The 20,127-nt window shown below is 39.4% G+C and overlaps 1 protein-coding gene across 1 annotated transcript; it reads right to left on the reverse strand.

Annotated features, from left to right (window-relative positions):
* Window positions 1-6,845: 6,845 nt before the first annotated feature.
* On the reverse strand, window positions 6,846-19,902 carry LOC139733000 (malate synthase-like). Its single transcript, XM_071643839.1, has 13 exons — window positions 19,753-19,902; window positions 18,875-19,006; window positions 17,601-17,816; window positions 16,950-17,117; window positions 16,030-16,140; window positions 15,149-15,208; window positions 14,643-14,799; window positions 13,847-14,042; window positions 11,989-12,067; window positions 10,264-10,356; window positions 9,431-9,503; window positions 8,608-8,675; window positions 6,846-7,127 (listed from the first exon to the last, which is right to left on the reverse strand). The coding sequence occupies exons 1-13, from the start codon at window positions 19,870-19,872 to the stop codon at window positions 6,846-6,848; spliced, it is 1,755 nt and encodes a 584-aa protein (XP_071499940.1). The 5' UTR covers window positions 19,873-19,902.
* Window positions 19,903-20,127: the final 225 nt, after the last annotated feature.

Genomic DNA, 20,127 nt, shown 5'->3' on the forward strand with positions numbered 1-20,127 from the left:
TATGACTCCTGAAGAGGTACAGTTTCTTCAATGCCTTACCATCAAGAAGCACCACTGAGAGGTGGCTTCAAGATTGAATTTATCCTTCAGCATCACCCCCCCCCCCCCCCCCACGCCCCTGTCCCCCCGGGCTCTTACTCTGCTTTTGGTTTGTTTTTTTCCTTTGTGTACGTGATATCTCAAAGAATTTATTAGTGCAGTTACAGCCCTGATGAGAAAAGATTGTGCCAATGTTCTGCTTTGAATATGATATTAATAAGTGCATAGCGGGATTGGTGCATGCATTCGTTATTTTCACGTACCTACCCATTTTCACAAATGTTGACAAAACCTGTCTAGCCCAGAGCAGTACCAGTCACTCGCTCATCATCTGCCATATCTGTGGCGCACTGCTGTCTGGAGAAAGTTTGCCATTTTTCCTCCAAACTTGTCTTTTCGCGATGCTGGCTTTTAGTGATATGCAACACCAACAGTGATTGCTGTGAATTTCTGTAGCGCATTAAGGCGTAAATCTTTTGACCATGGCTGATTCTGAAAGATGTAATGTCTGTGTATCTAGTCATGAGCATCCGTCTTCTGTCCTCATGACCAGTATTTTTTCTTTCTTTTTCTCCCAGGTACAGTAATGATTGACAGTAGCATCTGTTGTCTCGATACCAACATGTTCCACTACTCTTATATTGGCTAATTAAATGTACACCTTGATTGTTCCTTTTTTTCTTTTTTCTTTTTTATTTGTTCCCTTTTGCGGGGCTGTGAGAGTTCAAAGTTTAATGTGATTACAGACTTTTTGACTCTGCCCAAAACCCACTTTTTCAGACTTTTAGGCAATTCAAATACATTGAAATATTCAGTTTAATGCACTACAGACTTTTTTTTGATAAAATTCAAATTTGTCAGACTTTTTTCTCAAAGTACTCTCACACCCCTGTTAGTGCCAATAAACATACCACAGTTCAGTTGACTCCCGTTATAACGAAGTCCTTGGGACTGGCAGTTTTCTTTCGTTTCATCGAAATAATAAACAATAAAAAAGCACAGAGTGGATAACGTTGCGAATTTTTACTTTGTTGTAATTGGAATTTCATTATAACCATATTCGTTATAATGGGAGTACACTGTATTCCAAACCTTGAGAATGTTGATTGAAATATTGAATTTTTTGGCAGTTGCAATAAATTATTGAGTTGTGGATTTTGTCTAGAGTCTGCCAATCTTCACATATCTATGAGAAAATCTCTGATGGGACTTCAGTATTATTGAGGGGGAAGGGGTCAAATAAATTGAGACATGTGGAACTTTCAAAAAGTAGAGTGTATGACTCCCGAGGACTCGCACCGTTTTGATGCCATTTTCAGAACATGATGTATGCTATGATTTGGTTTAGTTGATGGAGAACTTGAAGTAGCAAAGCATGTGTGATTACACATATTGTTACTATATATTCTTGGTCATATTTACTATTTTGCTGTCAAGCATCGTGTATGTGCATGGAAAACTTATGCAGAATATTCAAGTCTCGCCCAGACAAAAGTTTCCTTGTAATAAATGGCCAAGTTGGAGGAATATGCTGTTAAGCTTCAATAACAAAGCAAATACAAAATATGTTCATAACCAGATACTAAGCATTCAATGGCACTTGATGACCGTTCAGATTTTTGTCCAAACTCACAAAGATGGAGTATATCAAATCTATGATTTGAATTCAGTCCATGGACTGAACAAATGCAGCATAGGCATACCTTTCACATGCGCATATCAGCTCGTTTGCATATGTTATCCGTCATGCACATTTATGCAGACAAAATCTGCATAATCCATGAGCTAAATTCAAATTTCATTTGTAAATTTTGTCCTTTGAGTTTTACTAAGAATTATTCTCTGGATAGTGGAAGTATTTTGCAAAAGTGGAATACATGCATTTCATTTTTCGTATGATATTTCTTGATTTTAATGCTGTCATACACACACATATATATATATATTTTGAAGTGCAAGTTTTTGTGTTCAGCGAAATGAGACAATTAAGCACTGAAATCTATGAAAAAACTTTGTGGTGTCACACCCTATTTTGGATGCCCAGCGATGACTAAAAATAGCAGAGAGGGAAGTGTTAAGCCCCTGATTCAAGCAGTCACTTTATGTGTGGAGGGGGTGAGATTGCACTTGAGTGATCTTTTACTCTGTGTCAAGTGATAGACTAGATGAGAGAAAATCTCTTCAGATGGCCCTGATTGAGAAACTGCAGCAAGCAATAATTGGTTAATTTGCAGAGTGTGACGGTTATTTTCATCGCCTTGGAGTCATCATTCCTGGGAGATGGTTATATTTAGTTTATTACCTGAAGAGGTGAACTCCTTTCATTACACATTGCTATCCACGCGGGACTTTGCGAGAGCAAGTGGAGAGGGAAGTTTAGAATGGTATGAATGTTATTTGTGGTCGACTGAAACGCAGAGTGCGGGCAGGATATTTATTATTACTATCTCTACAAATGCAATATCGTACCTGAATTTGTATTTTTAGCATGAATACCATAATGTAATGTGTTTGTGGCTGACCCAAGAGGTGGGTGAGAAGTGTTGTTCAGTTCGGGTACAAGTTTCATTGCATGAATGCCAGAGATTAAGCCAGTTGGATGTGTCACAAGGTTTTCATGGTAGTGCATAAGTCATGTCACATGTATTTGTGTTAAATCTTCCATTTATTGCAGAATATGACCTGTAAACTCTTGGAGTTCTCCAAAAAATGGGACGAAGAAGCAAATGTCATTCATATGCAGATGAGCGTGAGCGGAAACTGATCATAAGCCGTGCAGGCTTTTTGATATGTTAATCAATAATGATACTTTGTTTTTATTTCTAAATCTGTCAAATTTAAATGAATTGTCTCGGCAGACTTGCGTGTTGGAAAGCGATTCCTGTACGCTCAACGTGTGGCATGAGATTGGCAGGTCAGCATCTAATCTGTCCATAATCATCATAATACATTGTGTAGGATACACTGTGAGTGTGATATAAAGCGAGATGAAAGGAACTGCTTGTTTTGTACTGGACGAGAATAAAATGATCAGTGAGCCATTTTTATAATGCATCTGTAGTTTCTCTTCGTCCCCTTTGAGCCGGGGATATTACGCACCATGTCTTTTGCGGACATGAGATCAGTTTTTCACCAACGGGTTCCCGTCGGCGACGAAATTCACTTTTGCAGTTTGCTAGTAATTCTCGAATGAATTTCAGTTATGTTTTTTCATATTATATTGTACATGAGAGACTGTAGCTATGACAAATACAACTTCTGAGGAAATCTGATGGAATGTCTCCTGCGTGTGATTATTTAGTGAATTCGTGCAAGTGGTGATCTTTCATTTTGCAAATGATACACAACTCTCCCTTATCGCATATAAACAATTTGTTGCTACTGGTTTGGTCCATACGCCAAGTGCAAGTGAATGAGGTGATCTCGTGCACCAATGTGTGCAATACGTGGAGGTCAAGCAGGGTAACATTTCTATATTGTGTACTTTTGGTAAACGAGGAGGTATGGTGCAGCATGTGCAGCGGGCACATTCAGAGCTTGTGTGCGTGTGTGATCGTGAATAGTTCTTTTTTTTTCATCATGACTAGGAGTTCTGCATAATGTAATTTAGCTTGTCAGAGGTTGAAAGTCACAAACTAAGAACTCGTCTGGTGCAACCAGCTGCAATGTATGACATAATGATAGGAGTAGCCCAACTACTGAGCTGAGTTTATGAACAATGGATGACGCATGACGGACGACTTTGATCACAGTACAGGGGAAACTCGGTATAACGAACACTGCTATAACGAGATATCGGTTATAACGAGGAAATTTTCCCGGTCCCAAATTTCCTTCCACACAAGTCTATGTAAAATGCTACTCTTATAGCGAGATCGGCTATAACGAAATAACTGCTATAACGAGATAAATTTTGTGACTTCCAAACAAAGAAAAACATAGTCAATCAAACCTGCTATAGCGAGGTAAAGCAAAATAAATGCCTTCGGTAAAGCTTTATTTCGCCTGTGCTATCATCTTCCGATATTGTAAAGCTTGATGCGCCAAAAACTGTCTTGTACACACATAATCATTTTCTTCAGTGCACTCCAGCTAGCACTGCATGTTTTACGTGTAAGTGTGTGTGTGCGCACACTGATACATGCAGAAAATGTGGTGGGACGGCCCTATGTATACATGACATCATCATGACGTTAGCAGGTGTGAGGCAATCTGATGCTGTGATTGGCCTTCTACGTAGGAAATTCCCCATCTTCACACACACGCAGTCATAATGTACATACAGAATGTGTCACATACACACACAGAATTGTACAGACCATATTCAAGCTTTCCATACAGCACACACCCATACGATAACCACATACTGGTGTCCACAGGCGATCTTGATACAATCGCAAGCTATATAAATTTATAAATTCAAACATCTACAATTAATACGAAACACATTCTTGATATTGGATTTCCTTGGCGAAAAACATCTTCTTACCCATAAAGGTGAGTAATTCCCTCACACACAATATCAAGTTATCAGTAGTTATTGAAATATGATGGGTAGTCCCACATGTGCAAATTAATGTCTTTATGTTATGCCTTCTTTTATGCCTACTGATATAACGAGATATCGGCTATAACGAGGAAAATGACTCGGTCCCGACCATCTCGTTATATCGAGTTTCCACTGTACAACAGTACAACACTTTAGCCCATTTGAACCATTGGCTCAAGTGAGCTAAAAATAGATTGTAAGAGTGACCATGCCTGTGTGGTAGTGTGTGCATTTGTACACATTGTAATACACATTAAAACAGAAAAAAAAAGCACTTGCAGTTTATGCTATGGGGAAGCAAGTTTATTTTGCAGAATTTGCATTTAGAGAACAGGGTAATATATTAATGCCCCGCTCTTAATTTGAGGCTAGATGAAAAGTAACAATCACGATTGTGGTAAAGAGCATTAACTGAGAGGAAAGGCACAAGGCATCCCAGTCAACTGTACACTGCCTTCAAATCATTCTTTTTTCCCCTCTCATTTGGTTCACTTGAGTTTGCCATCAAGTTGTTCTCCACCTTTACTACCAATCGAATGACTTGAACCATTTTGCTGGAAATGCGCATGACAACTGTGTCAGCAACACTAGCAACTGTATACATCCATTGTGAGAACTTTGATGCTTTTAACATGAGCACACGTTGGTAAAATGCTTTTTACTTTGGGATACAACTTCCACCTCTACCAAAACATTAGAACATAATTGTATGTATCCTTGCATACAACCCTAACTTCATTATACATAATTCCTCTTTACAATGAAGTACATCTTCATATTCTACATTTAAAAAGATCTTCAGACATACTTCACAGCAGACAGACAGGATTATGCTTGTGCTGGCCCAACGATTTAGTACAATCAGACAATTTTTTTCCAGATATGACAGCTGAATAACTTGTCACAACTAGAAAAGCACCCCGAGAGCGCAGACCTCCGCCAAGCAGCTACTTTCCACTGATGATCTTGCTCTTGCGTAGAGATCAGTGATTTCCATCCATACGTAAGCATGCTGAAAAATCGCATGATTTCCCAATATAGAAGCCTTTGTTACGTCATAAACCCTTAGCTGCGCAGCGCGCCTCGCTCTAGCAGAAACTAGAGCACGCACTTTAGTGCGGCTGCGCGTATGAAAACCTCAAAAATGCGCAGCTTGAACTCCCAAGTTCATGGACCCTACCTGCCAAAATATAAAAAATCCTTCATAAAATCCATAAAAATTTCCAGATCACAACCAAAATGTAATCATCTATTCCTTGTGTCATTCTCAACCTTTCCTGCAAGTTTCATCTAAATCCATGCACAAATTTTTGAGTTATTTTGCACACAGACAAACAGACCAACAGTTATGAAAACATAACCTCCTCCCTTGGTGGAGGTAATGAATGACGTAAAATGATGCTTAATCCTCTAAATAACACCACCTATAATGTGACGCACATTGTGCATGATCAGGTTGGCAACGAAAATGGTTGGGTTGAAGCTATGTTGCCAAAAGATGGACATCATCAACCTTAGATCTTCAGGCTGCTATTATACTTTTATGGAATACTTCAATTATAATTTCATGACTTGTGTGTGACTTACCTAGAATTATTCATAAACCAGTGACAGTATTTTTTTTTTTTTTGGGGGGGGGGGGGGGGGGGGAATGGGATTTATATGTTTCCCCTATCAAATTCAACAACCAGCTATAGTACAAAGAAATAATTAAATATATTCGTTAACATAATGCAAGGAAGGCTTTGGTAAGAATTCGAAGGTCTTTGAAAATGAACTGAAGTTTACAAATTTGATGATTACTGAATTTACTTTGGAGACACACAAAACTATGCTTAACTTGGCACCTGCAAGGCAAAATCAAAGGTGCATGTTTCCATGTAAATGTTAATACACTGAAATATGAAGTATGACATTCATCCATGAGCTTCTGTGTACTCTGTAAATTTGTTAATTATAAACAATTATATTACCATAAAGAGACAGACATACAAAGGAATTCCCTCTCCCTCAATTTGAGTCCTCCTTTACTTTGGTTCAACAGATTTGGCAAGAATATATTAGGAAACAAGGACAATTCGTACAGAGGATGGACTTACCTCGGTCTAATGATGAGTTTGATTGGATCATACCAATGATAAACATGCAGTATGTAAACCTACACACTATGCCACCAGAATGTGAAGATAAAAGGGCAAATAATTTCTGCACTATAGAACGTCAATGAATAGGAGAAAAGTTGCTATTGCATTAGTCTTTATGCAAGAGACAATGAGGCATGCCACGGGCTCGTCAAAAAGGTGTTTTCGAGATTAAGGTACGTGGTGATGAATGCTGGGAAGTCTCTCTTGGTGACGAGTTGGAGGAAAACGTTGGCTGCAACCTTTAACCTCCTGGCGAAGTCCCTCTCCCCGCTGAGGTGTTTCGGCAGGCCGGCCTGGTCGGCCAGGAAGGAGATGACAAGACTTACGACGAGTTGCCGGGTAACGGGCTGGTTGTTGTCTTCGAGGCGAGTGCCATGGCGAATCCACTGCCAGACCTGATGCATTTCGTCAAAGAGTCCAAGGAGGAGAGAGAGAGGGGCCCGATTACTATATGTTAACCCGTTGTGGATGAGCTGATTTTGCTATGACACCGATTTCCCAAAGCCACCTGCCAAAGTATACTTTGGGCTAGTCTTCAGTGGGTTAAACAAACCTGCACACACCAACATGTTTAGGTTATACATTTCAGTATTTATAGCAATTTACAGGGGCGGATCCAGGAATTCCGTAAAGAGGGGGCGTGTTTACGAAATTAAAGGGGGGGGCGCACGCACCCCTCCCCCCATTTTTTCTTTTTATTTCTTTTGTTTCAACAAAAAATAAAGGGGGGCATGCGCCAGTTGCGGTCCTCCCTGGATCCGCCACTGAATTACAACCAGATCTTTGAGCCACTTTGCACAATGGTAGCACCTTATACCATTGTGCCATACAACTTTTAAAAGTAGACTCTCATGACATATCACAACTCCTAGTCATTTCATAAAGATCATATTATGTATATCATGTGAATTAAAATGTGCTTCTAGGTGCACCTGTATGATTATGTATTATACTTTTGTTATACTATTGTTTGTATATCTCTGCTTCATGACATTGCACCTTGTACAAATCGTTAATGCTACTTTGAAATAATTTTGTATTATTTGGATATGAAAATGAATAAATGAAATTAAATTAAATGAAACTACAAAGAACACGTATAGGAAAGTGCACGATTTTCACTGCCATTTGATGTGGTCAAAGAGGCCATATTTTTCTTGCTACTCAGACATTGAAGTTTACCGAGTCATTATTATGTTGAATGCTAGAATGTGCAAAACACGGCAAAACACAGTTCTCAACAATCTTCACATCAACAAAAACATCCCTAGTTACATTTAACATAGTACCCCTCAATTAACACAAGGATCTCCCATAAAAAAGCTTATTCTTTTGTTCAGCTCTCTGTAGTCATGTGCTGTCAGTTGTCCATGAAAGTTTCATCTTTATCCTTCACAGGTTGCCCCCTATGATCCTACGGATCATCAATGACTCATCTCTACCTTTTGTCTGTCAACCCATTTGCTAATCCCCCTCCCATACTAGTTGCTCTCCCTGTCCCTGACTTCTAACCCACCCTTTTTGTTTCTTTGTTCTGTGTCCCTAGCCCTCCCCTGACTGTGCTTGTTGTGTGAAGTCCTTATTATGTGATTGCTTTCCCTGCCTGTTTGTCATTTTGCCTCTGATGAAGATTCTGCTAGGATCAAAAGCTCAGGCCCCTTTTGACTCCATGGTTTCACTTTGTCATCTTGGTTTTTCATACAAGTCAGATTAGTCCAGTTGCACCCATAGGGGGAGGGTTGCATGTGGGTGAGGGGGCAAACTTTTAGTGGTTAACATTTCTAGTGAAACCATAGTTTGATTTGAGAGCCTGATGCCACATGAATCCTTCACTCAACCACTCATGCAAGGCTAGGTCCTTGAGCACACACTCACCTGTGATCGTGAAATTTCAGCTGTTGCTGAATCTTCCACAGAGCCATTGAAAATGAAGTGACCCTTGCCTGTAAAATAAAAAAGAAAATTACAACAAAGTAATTAAAATCTGTTACAATAGTGGTGAGTGGTTGATAACTTTGTATATCATTATAGTTGTTGTTCCTCTTTTTTCACTAGTACGACTTGCAATCTTATTATTATTACCAGTCTTCTAAGTAGTAGAAGTAGTGCATGTACTACTACTATTACTGTTTTATCAACATTAGCATAACAGCAAGAAACGATGTAGCTAACACTTGTACAATCTCCGACCTAACTTTGAATTGAACCTAAGTTATGATACCAGGCTGAAGAGTATGAAATCAACTGCATCAAATTACTAGTCCCAGAAATGGTTTATGAACTATGCTGCAGGGCAGGGAAAAGAATTTATGCAACTCTGAGAATTTCCATCACCATCTTCATCTTCTCTCACGTTAACTTGAAACAAGAATTGAACACCTCTGTACCAATGTGGAAACATGAAAAACTGGACGATGTTATTTAAAAGAAAAACCCACCCATACACACACACACACACACACACTGTCAAGAAAATATGAAGAGAGTGGTTGACTGACAATGCAAGTGAATCCTACATACTCACTTGACACAATGCTTGACAAAGTTCAGAGTTGACCATGATTCAATAAATGCCATGACGCCATGAAACCTACAATGACAGATCCACATTTATGTTTCTTTCTCAGACCAGTAAGGTACTCATTTGACAATTTTGACATCTTACCTAAAAGCCTTCGGGGAATAAAGTATCACTCACCTCTTAGCCATGACTCCACAAACAAGATTCCCACAGCGATGTTGGTTTTCAACCCGCTCAGAGTTACTCCACCCTTGATGGGAGAAAAAATAGGAGAATCCTCAGAACATATATTATGTGGAAGGTGTACTTGAAAATGGACACCCTCCTTGTGTGATCACAAATCTAGAAATAGATGTATAATTGATCTCTCCCTCTCTCTATCTCTCTGTTTAGCAATCTACCTCTCAATCTATCTATATCCATCAATCTATCTAACTATCTATCTATCTATCCATCTATCTATCCATCTATCAGTCTATCAATCATCTATCCATCTATTAATCTGCCTATTTATCTATCCATCCATCTATCCTAATATCTATCCATTCATTTATCTATCTATCTATCTATCCATGTATTATCTATCTATCTATCTTTTTATCTTTCTTTCTATATAAACAGATATTAGCAATGTGATATGGAAATTAGATTCATATCTAATGAAAAAAAGTAAATAATGCCAGATATCAGGCATCACATCTGGTTGCACTGACATAACATTATCACACTGAAAATTTGATAAATCAGCCAAAGAAATGTAGCTGTCATGTTGTACCACCAACACAGCACCAAAGCCAGGGGACTTTCAGGTATTTCCTGCTGCTTTGCCTTTCATAGTAATGGAAGACCAAAATTCCATGCATGCAAACAGCGTTTAAATGGGGGCAGTATTCAGGGCGTTTACACTCTCACTGAACTGGTCTATAATCTCCATGATGCGAGTACAACACCATACAATGGCAACGTGAAAGGTTTGACACAATTCTTTTGAATCTGAAAGACTGACTCACAGAGGGCATGACCAGGAGGTCCTTGGCTGCTATGCTGACATCATGCCTCAGGACCGAGTGCTGGTTCGGAGAAGGAGCAAACTTGGCCCAAAGCTGAAATGAACATTCAAATATTACATGATTACGGTGCAGCAAAAGTCATAGTAACTATTTCAAGTTCAGAAACCTATCAACAATTGTTCACTAGTTTTTCCCTTTCATACAGCCCTTTCATATATTCTTTTTGAACAATGTATTTGCACTTGTTGTGAATAATTTATCCATATGACTGCCTAGGGCTTTCTTCTTACAATGTTTACTGATAATTATGATCAAGAAATAGGACCTCTAAAACTCTCAGAATCAAATAACAGCATAGAAATTAGCAGTAACGAGGAAAAGTAGAAATTACGCGGTGCGTAATATATGTCCCCGCCGGAAGTAGCATTTAGTAGCAAAATGTACAATATAGGTAAAAAGATGAAGGTCAAAGGTCAAAGAAGTCAAAGGTCAAACTTCTATGTAGAAGTTTTGAAGCCCTCACCTAGTGCCATCACATAAAGCAAACAGAATCGAAATCGGGTTAGAAATGGCGAAGGAGTAGCATTTTGTAGCCAATGTACAATATAGGTAAAAAAATCAAGGTCAAAGGTCAAAGAAGTCAAAGATCAAAATTCTGTGTAGCAGTTTTGAAGCCCTCACCTAGTGCCATCACATAAAGCAAACGGAATCGAAATCGGGTTAGAAATGGCGAAGGAGTAGCATTTGGTAGCAAAATGTACAATACAGGTCAAAAATCAAGGTCAAAGGTCAAAGAAGTCAAAGGTCAAAATTCTGTGTAGAAGTTTTGAAGCCCTCACCTAGTGCCATCACATAAAGCAAACGGAATCAAAATCGGGTTAGAAATGGCGAAGGAGTAGCATTTTGTAGCAAAATGTACAATATAGGTCAAAAATCAAGGTCAAAGGTCAAAGAAGTCAAAGGTCAAAATTCTGTGTAGCAGTTTTGAAGCCCTCACCTAGTGCCATCACATAAAGCAAACGGAATCAAAATCGGGTTAGAAATGGCGAAGGAGTAGCATTTTGTAGGCAATGTACAATATAGGTCAAAAATCAAGGTCAAAGGTCAAAGAAGTCAAAGGTCAAAATTCTGTGTAGAAGTTTTGAAGCCCTCACCTAGTGCCATCATATAAAGCAAACGGAATCAAAATCGGGTTAGAAATGGCGAAGGAGTAGCATTTTGAAGCAAAATGTACAATATAGGTCAAAGGTCAAGGTCAAAGGTCACAACTGAAATTCTGTATAGAAGTTTCAAAGCTCTCATGTAGTGCTATCATATAAAGCAAACAGAATCAAAATCGGGTTAGAAATGGCGAAGGAGTAGCATTTTGAACATTTTGATCACACACGGACGCACACACGGACGGACACACGGACGGACGGACACACGGACACACACACGTACGGAGCCCGTTTCATAGTCCCCTGCTCGAACTCGTTCGGCGGGGACAATTATGTGAAAAAACATATATCATGTTATCACATATTCAGTGTTCTACATAAGTAAAATAAAAAAATCTCCTACATCATTCTCACAGAAAAAAAAAAATGTCCATGGGGAGGGACAACAACAACAACAAAATGACTTGTAAGTTCACCGATTCTCATAAATTTTCTAAAAGAAGCACGACAATAGTTAAACTCTAGTCAACATGTTTAATAATGCCAAGAAGAGAAGTTACTGTACCTGCAACATTGGCTGCAAAAGGCCCAGGTCATAGACCATGAAGCCATCAGCACCTGCTTTGATCTCACTCAGTTTGGACCTGGAGAATAGATATGCATCAGAGGTATGACAAGGAAGGGAGCAAAATAAATAAATCAGAAACAGAAACATGGTTACTCTAAAAGAATGTGTTTTTATGCCTGTGTGGCCATATCCACTGTGAGGGGTGTTTTGATTTATTTTCCAGTCTATTGAATTCTTCAAATGAAATGATATTTGATACTTACTGATCTGTTGCAGAGATAGGCAGAGCATGACATATGTAGGCAACAATGCATGCTGTTTCAAGAATTATCCTGCACAAGTTTAATATACACAATTTCTAAGAGGTAGAACAGAAATTATGAGACAACTTCGATCGTCATCATCAATGAAAGAGGAAAACCACAGAGCAAATGTGTTTATATTGTCTATAGGACAGCAATTGGAGTCACATAAAACTAGCTCTTGGATTTTTTTCTACAGTATGATAACAAACAAGAGACAGTCAGACCCTAATCTGCTACAATATATACCAGGTATACTGTGTTCTATGCTCACAAGTGTGTACTAAACTGAAATTTCTGTCATACTCACATTATAGACTATGTATATTTTCATACCACCACATGCATTATTATCAAAATAATCCCCACAGGTATTATGTCATTGTTGGTCCACCACACTCTCCTTTGCTTATGGCAAAAGAAATAATAAAAAACTTGAAATGTCGCTACGGCGACTAGTGTATGCCTCCACCATAATGCATGGTTCTCCTAATAGGTCTATAGTACAATGTCTTGACAATGTGTGATGACAGTTTCACGCAATTGGCAAAATATTAAAATGACAGGTTTGCCACAAATGTGCTGAATGTTCACTTTCCTAGAACTAGGTTCAATTGGATGAATGATTAAAACGTCAGAGTGCAGGTATTTGGGGGAACTGATGATTTTTACTTGACTTTTGACCCTTTTATAAGTTTATGCATTGAGTAATTTTCAATGTATTGAGAAAAAGTATAATTTCAGTATCAAATGGTAAAATAGTATTATCTAAACCTGGCCTTTGACCTTTGACCTTTGACCTCATAGTTCCAAAGATAATCACTGTTAGGTAGAACATGCATAAATATGTAAGTTTCATGATAATACCTTGAGTTACTTTTGAGATATGGAGGAAGAAGTGCAATTTAGCACTTTCACTTGACCTTTGACCTTTTGACCTTTGACCTTTTGGCAAGAAACTTCCCACAGAATATATATTGGGTTATACATGAATACATCAAGTTTTAAAAAAATCCTTCAGGCACTGCATAAATATAAGGAAAGTAGTAATATTTTGAGGAGTTGACCTTGACCTTTGACCCCTGACCTTTGACCCCCAACTTCCCTAGATAATCACTGCCCATTGGTACATGCATATATACTAAGTTCCATGAAGATACCTTGAACCATTTGCGAGATATGGAGAAAAACATGAAATTTCAACCTTTTTTTCACAAAATAACCTGTGACCTTTGACCTTTGACCCTGTGACCATAAAATCCAAACAAAGTATCATCCCCCCAGGATATACCCTCATACCAAGTTTGATGCAAAACCACCTCACAGTTCTTGAGATATCGACAAAAACAAAACGGGACGGACGGACGGACGAACGACCCGAAAACATAATGCCTCCGGCCACTTCGTTGGCGGAGGCATAAAGATGAAAATATATCTGTAGACATATACATGACTACACACTTTATGAACATATATAAAAAGAAATACCATAAAAGTAAATATTGCAGTTAGCTTGAGAAATGGAACATCACCGATCACAAGAAACTCCTTACCTGCATGCCTTCTCCACGACTGCGTTGTACTCGGGGCCCTTGTGCGACGGGAGAGTGAGGGCGATCATTCCCCCAGTGGCATGGCAACCCCGCTGGTGGCAGGTCTTGATGGTCAGGGCCAGGTAGCTCTTGAGGAAGTGTCGCTCCATGTTCACGTACTTGTGCCGGTCGGGCAGGACGAAGTCTGTGCGATGGCCTGAAGAAAGAGGAAAGACATAAGCACTACAACAATGCCAGGTCACTTCAGGCACTTATTGTCTTCATTTCTTTTCAACATCTGTCATCAATTTTTATATGAGAAGTAGATGCAATTGTTATGTTATGCTGATTTTGATATATTATGAACATGAATGTAAGTATGTTGCAACACACAGAAGGTAGGATACCTATCATATCCATAAGACATCTAATACATTGATAATCACTAGGAAGTGCTACCTGCCTAAATCAATACAGTGCACTCCCGTTATAACGAACACGGTTATAACGAAATTCCGGTTACAACGAAATAAAATTTAGGGCCGCAACATTATCAACTCTATATATCTTTATTTTTTATTCATTCGGTTATAACGAAATTTCGTTATAATGAAAGAAAACTGCCGGTCCTGAGGACTTCGTTATAACGGGAGTCCACTGTACTGTACTTCATACATGAGAGTGCCTCATTCAATAGATTATACATGTATTTTCTACAGGACAGAGCTAGGGTGGCACAATCTACATCCAACAAGTACCTACCAGAGTGTTTAGTTACGACATTGCAGCCGCTGGCAATGTGCAGCTTTACACTCACCAAATTTGTTCACAAAAGATGCCGAGTAGTCCCACAGACCACAGTTGAGGCCCGCCGAGTGCCTTCGTAGTTCATATAGGATCTCCTGCATTTCAAACGATGCCAGCACATTCTCTATGAGGACTGTTGCCTTCACACATCCCAGTGGTAAACCGAGCTGGTGAAACAGAGAAAAATATGGCAGTGAAATTACGATATGGCTGTTTGTGTCTCATCACAGATATGATATGACTGGCTATGTTTCATCTATTTCAGACTCTACCTGGCACATTCCGTGCAAGGCTACAAAGAATACTACAATGCTGAATGAGATGAAATTAAGTCTTAACAGTTAGGGCCAGTGAGAGAGATAATTGGGAAGTAAAGCAAAATAACTCATGAAACAATCAGTGGCATGATTTGCAGCAGCATTCAACAAAGTTTCCCTCTAAGGAAACCACTGTATTTACTCTACGAATAGCTACACATCAGAATTGAGCTATAACAATATCGTTCTTTCATCTTACCTTCACTTCAGCCCAGGTGAAGATCTTATCCCACAACCTGGCTTCTCGGTATCCTTCAACCTTCAATAAACAAGAAACAATATAGCAAAAATATATAATGATAACTACATGGAGCACATCCTAGGCTGACTTCAATGGTCTTCGTTATTCATTGATTTAATTTGGTTTATTTGATCATAATGAATGTGAGTGCATGATGAATGAGGCAAGGTTATGTTTTTTTCTAAGTTTTTTTTTTCTGTCCTACAGTACAAAAGAGACAAATATTGCGCACTTGAAATCATTTCATAGTATGTACATTACCAGCACTAAAAACTCATCATCCAGGAAAAAAAATACATTGATATAACTACATGTTATGTACATACAATAACAAATAGCAAAGTCTGTGAAGAACTTTGATCTTGAATATGCATTGGAAAGTGAAGGAAATTAAAAAAAAAATGCACAATAAAAATGACAAAGAGTGAAACCACACTGGATTGAGGAGGGCTGCACTATAGAACATACAGTTACTTCAAAATAAGTGCTTAACATTCTGACATATCTGCAAGGAGATTTTGGTACCCACAAAACTAATTTGCTTGTTCATTCAGATTAACAGTATGCTACCTCAGCAATGTCCGACCAATTATGTCTTCTGTTCATGAATGCTAATTATGATTTCCTGCAGGCAAATTGTGACTGTGTAAAAAAAGTTTATAACACAAGAATGGCACATATTACACGCACCAGTATTCCTCACGAACAAAGTGCATAGGAATAACTGCATCAAGCTAAATATGGCTTCTCTCTGACAAGTAGATGGGAGAAAATATGAGAAAACTGGATGAAAAGAAAGGTGATGTAATCTGAAACAGAAATATTGACCTGTGACCCACCTTTGAAAGGTAGAAGAAAGGACCACTCTCCTTGTCCAATAGAATCCTGGCATTATGGAACATGAGTAGACCAAAGTCAAACAGGGGGCCTGGTGTCTCTTTACCATTCACCTGAGAAGAGAGATACATGGGACAACTCCTGAAGATGAAGATATTTTAAATATTTTTCCATACTTTTGGTTACATTTTGTACATGGCATAGCATGGTTGATAATTGAAAATTCAAGGGTCTTGGAAAACTCACAAAACTTTGCAGTGCTTGACACCAAAATGGGGACAATGACCCAATACTGGTTTTGATTGATAACCTGATGGTGGTGTCAGTAGTAGTGGTGGTGATGGTGTTGGTGAAGATGAAGATAGTTTTAATATTTTTCCACACTTTTGGTTACATTTTGTACACGGCATAACATGGTTGAAAATTGAAAATTCAAGGGCCTTGAAAAACTCACAAAACTTTGCAGTGCTTGACACCAAAATGGGGACAATGACCCAACACTGGTTCTGATTGATAACTTGATGGTGATGTCAGTAGTAGTGGTGGTGATGGTGTTGGTGAGGATGCCGGTGATGGTGGTAACACAGTGGTGACTGATGGTGGTGTTGGTGTTGGTAATGGTGATGGTGGTGCTGGTGTTGGCATTTGTTTTGGTGCTGGCGACGGTAGTGGGTGTAGTGGTAGTGGCGGTGTTGATGTTGGTTGTGTTGGTGTGGGTAGTAGTGATGTTGGTGGTGTTGGTATTGGTGTTGGCATCGGTGTTGGCATTGCTGTTGGTGTTGGTGGTGGTGGTGGTAGCGGTGTAGGCTATAGTTAATGGTATTGGTGTTAGTGTTGGTGTTGGTGGTGTTGGTGGTGGTGTTGGAGGTGGTGGTGATGATGGTGGTGGAGGTGGTGGTAATGGTGGTAAGCCCATACTCACCAGCATGTTGTGCTCCACCATGTTCCAGGCTCTTGGTCTCAGCATGAGGACAGGTGCATCCTGGATGGGAGGGGTTCCTGGGATCATGCCATGGACAGCCCTGTAGACATTGTAGAGACCTTGTAGCTGTGTGTGCCAGTTTGGGCAATGACCATCATCAAAGTCAGTCTAGAATGAAAGGGAAAATGAATGTTTTTTGTAAGTCATTCAACACATTGTTTCACAATTGAAAGAAAGAATACCTACATGATTGGATTATACTTACAAGCCAATTCCATACTGTGCATCAACTTCTTAAAGTCAGACAATGCAACCATCACATTAGTAGTCATACTTATCAGAATCACCATAAATTATCACTTTTCGAATGATGAAGTTCTGACAACTTCAGAGTGGCCATAGAGCCATCAGTCCTGTAGTTGGTTGTTTACAAGCATTCATTGCTTCCCTAGCAAGCATGTTACACAAATCATCATTCAAATTCAATTCAAAAGTCAAACACATTTTCCTACAAAGTTTGTACAACTCATGAGCAAGAACAACAGACAAGTGACTCCTGACTAACCTTAATCCTATCCCTAGAAACCAAGAAGCATATTACTCTTTTGTATCTAATTCAATTACTATGCAGAAACACTGAATGAAATTCACCTGTATGCCTTGAGCTGGTGACTGCAAGGCTCTTGTGAAGTGCTGTGTGTTGGACGGAGAAACATCACCAAGGTCCACATGCCTGTTAATGAGGCGTCGAGGGACTGGGTCCACAGTCCAAGACCCCTGCTGAATGTGGAGCGTGTCCGTACGGAAGTCCGGCAGTGTGTTCCACCTATCGAGCTCCAGCTTCTTCTGGGTTCTCTCTCTCAGAATCTGTCACATGAAGACAAAATGGTGATTCCACTAGCTTGAGAGATGGTGGTGTGACAGTATTTGTTCAAATTATGTGCCTAAAATGAAGGCAGGTGCACTAGTAATCTGGCTAAATTATGAGACTACGCAGTTGTGATCAGAAAATTACATGACATTGCATGCCCAGCGAAGTCTATACAATGATCAAACTATTGGTATGTGATTTTAAAAAATTTAAGTTGGAGGAAAATCACATCAAATGCCATTGGAATTGATGTCTGAAGGGAGAGCTATCTTTCGACAGTCCTCATAATTTGACATTTTAATCCAAACACGTTGTATACAGTGGCGGATCCAAAGGGGACACACTGGGTGCACCCCCCTTTAGATTGTTAACATAAAAGAAACAAAAAAGAATAAAATGAAAGGGGGCACTTGCGCCCCCCTTCATTTTTTAATATCCCCCCCCCCCCTTTTCCGAAATTCCTGGATCCGCCCCTGGTATAGCATTAGCGTCGATGGTGGAATTTTGTCAGAAGTGAGGAATCTTTCCTTGGACTAGTTTTTCCTCACATGCCATCTATCAACATTTTCAACATACACCCAACATATATTACCTTTACAAAAACAGACAAACGAAAAAAAAAACTATGAAATTGTGATAGATATCTTGTGAGCTAATAATTCACACAAAATGAAATCTCTGAAACAACGGAAATACAGAAAGCTTGATGCTCACAGCATCATTGACAACAATTTGGGGATCAGAGTGTTGAGAGTTAATCAACTACCCATATTGGACAATCAATTATCTCACATCATCTAAAAAGTATTTTGCTATACATTAAAAAGTTCTTTCATTTAGTATCTACTGAATCTGAGAATGATTTTGATTGTTTTAATGAGGCCTTAATATTGCACCTCTGATTATGAAGTGAAGTTACATATTCCACAAAATAATTTGTGGTGTCAAAAACTTCTCAAAAACTTCCAAGTTAAGGGTCATTTTCTCTTCATTCACATTCATCTTTTGCACTTGTGACTCTTCCTTCTTGTAAATAAAATATTTGGGCACAAACCTCATCCACCTTGCTGTCAAATTCCAGAACCATGTCAGCAACAAATCTTGTTGCAGCTGGAGTAAGGAGGGTAGAGTATGCCTTTTCCAGGCCCGTAGGTGGAGGGGCCAGTTCCACATCGCCATTGGATATCTAGCAGATGATGGATGGATGGGAACCAGATTACACTCTAAAGCCACATGTGGTGTAAAGATCGATAAGATTAAACAACTAACTATTCTAAGGGAGCATGTCTAGCAAGACTTTATAAATCACTTATGTATACAATGGGGAGAATGTCAGATTTGCATTAATTCACATTTCCGAGACTGAAACTTACCCAGTTTATCAAGAAGTTTCGGTGGCAAGTAACCAACTTCCAATGTTGGCTGTACTTCATGATCACATGACCTTACTTCCCATCATGCACAAATCTTTTTTTTTTTCCTGTCCATGCGATACATTATCTGCACGGCACCTACACATACCAAACTAACGTTAATTGTTAATTTCATACTGATGACGACACTGACTGCGCACCGAGGCCACGGCCAGAGGCCGAAGGGCAATAAGTTTGGTTTAACTTATGCCCACTTTATGGCATGTATGACTCTAACATGTTACAGTCTACCATGGAGCTACAAACTCAAATCTTTGTTCAGATGTGTAGTAGCTCTATGACCATGGTCTTTACTCCTTACTCTTTCATGCTTTTGTAAACTCAATGTGTCTTAACGTTAGACAGACCCTACTCATGTGCAGTGCTACCCCGGGAAGCTCCGTATACACAGTTACACACTGTCGGTGTAACTGCGTGTTGGGGCTGGTCGCAGTTAGTGCAGTGCCAGCGCCAGTGCAGTGGTGAGGAATTTCTGGGAAGGTTGGGGCAAACAACTTACTATTCCATTGCCATGAACTGGTAAACTGCCTGGCTTTCGTGATTTGCACGAAGAAAGATGATTGCTTATGACTTTCAGACGATCGCCTCCATTTCTCTCTGTTTGTTTTCCTGCCATCATCAGATCATGGATATAATCCCGCTTGCAATGTTTACAACATGATACTCCTGCAGCTGCACGTGCACTTACAGTGCACACACACTCTACACACATACAAGCGCACACAACACACGTTGACATATAGGGAGACTGAGCTAATCAACGATTTTTTGAGCCGGTTGGTTTTTCTCGCTACCTACTCGTCTATCTCATGTGATGAGCTCTTTGGTGGAAGGATCAGGATGCCTCAAATCCCACGCGTAATTTCTTGTAAGT

Source organism: Diadema antillarum, unplaced genomic scaffold, assembly GCF_040938485.1.
Source record: "Diadema antillarum isolate AM-2024a unplaced genomic scaffold, OU_Dant_1.0 seq00000459_RagTag, whole genome shotgun sequence".
Taxonomy (NCBI): Eukaryota; Metazoa; Echinodermata; class Echinoidea; order Diadematoida; family Diadematidae; genus Diadema; species Diadema antillarum.

Coding starts and splice junctions, on each gene's coding strand:
- LOC139733000 (XM_071643839.1), bottom strand. CDS start 19,872: ATGATGGCAGGAAAACAAACAGAGAGAAATGGAGGCGATCGTCTGAAA. Junction 17,118..17,600: donor CACCAGCTCAAGGCATACAG/GTGAATTTCATT, acceptor CTTTCATTCTAG/ACTGACTTTGATGATGGTCA. Junction 14,800..15,148: donor TCACCTGGGCTGAAGTGAAG/GTAAGATGAAAG, acceptor CTGTTTCACCAG/CTCGGTTTACCACTGGGATG.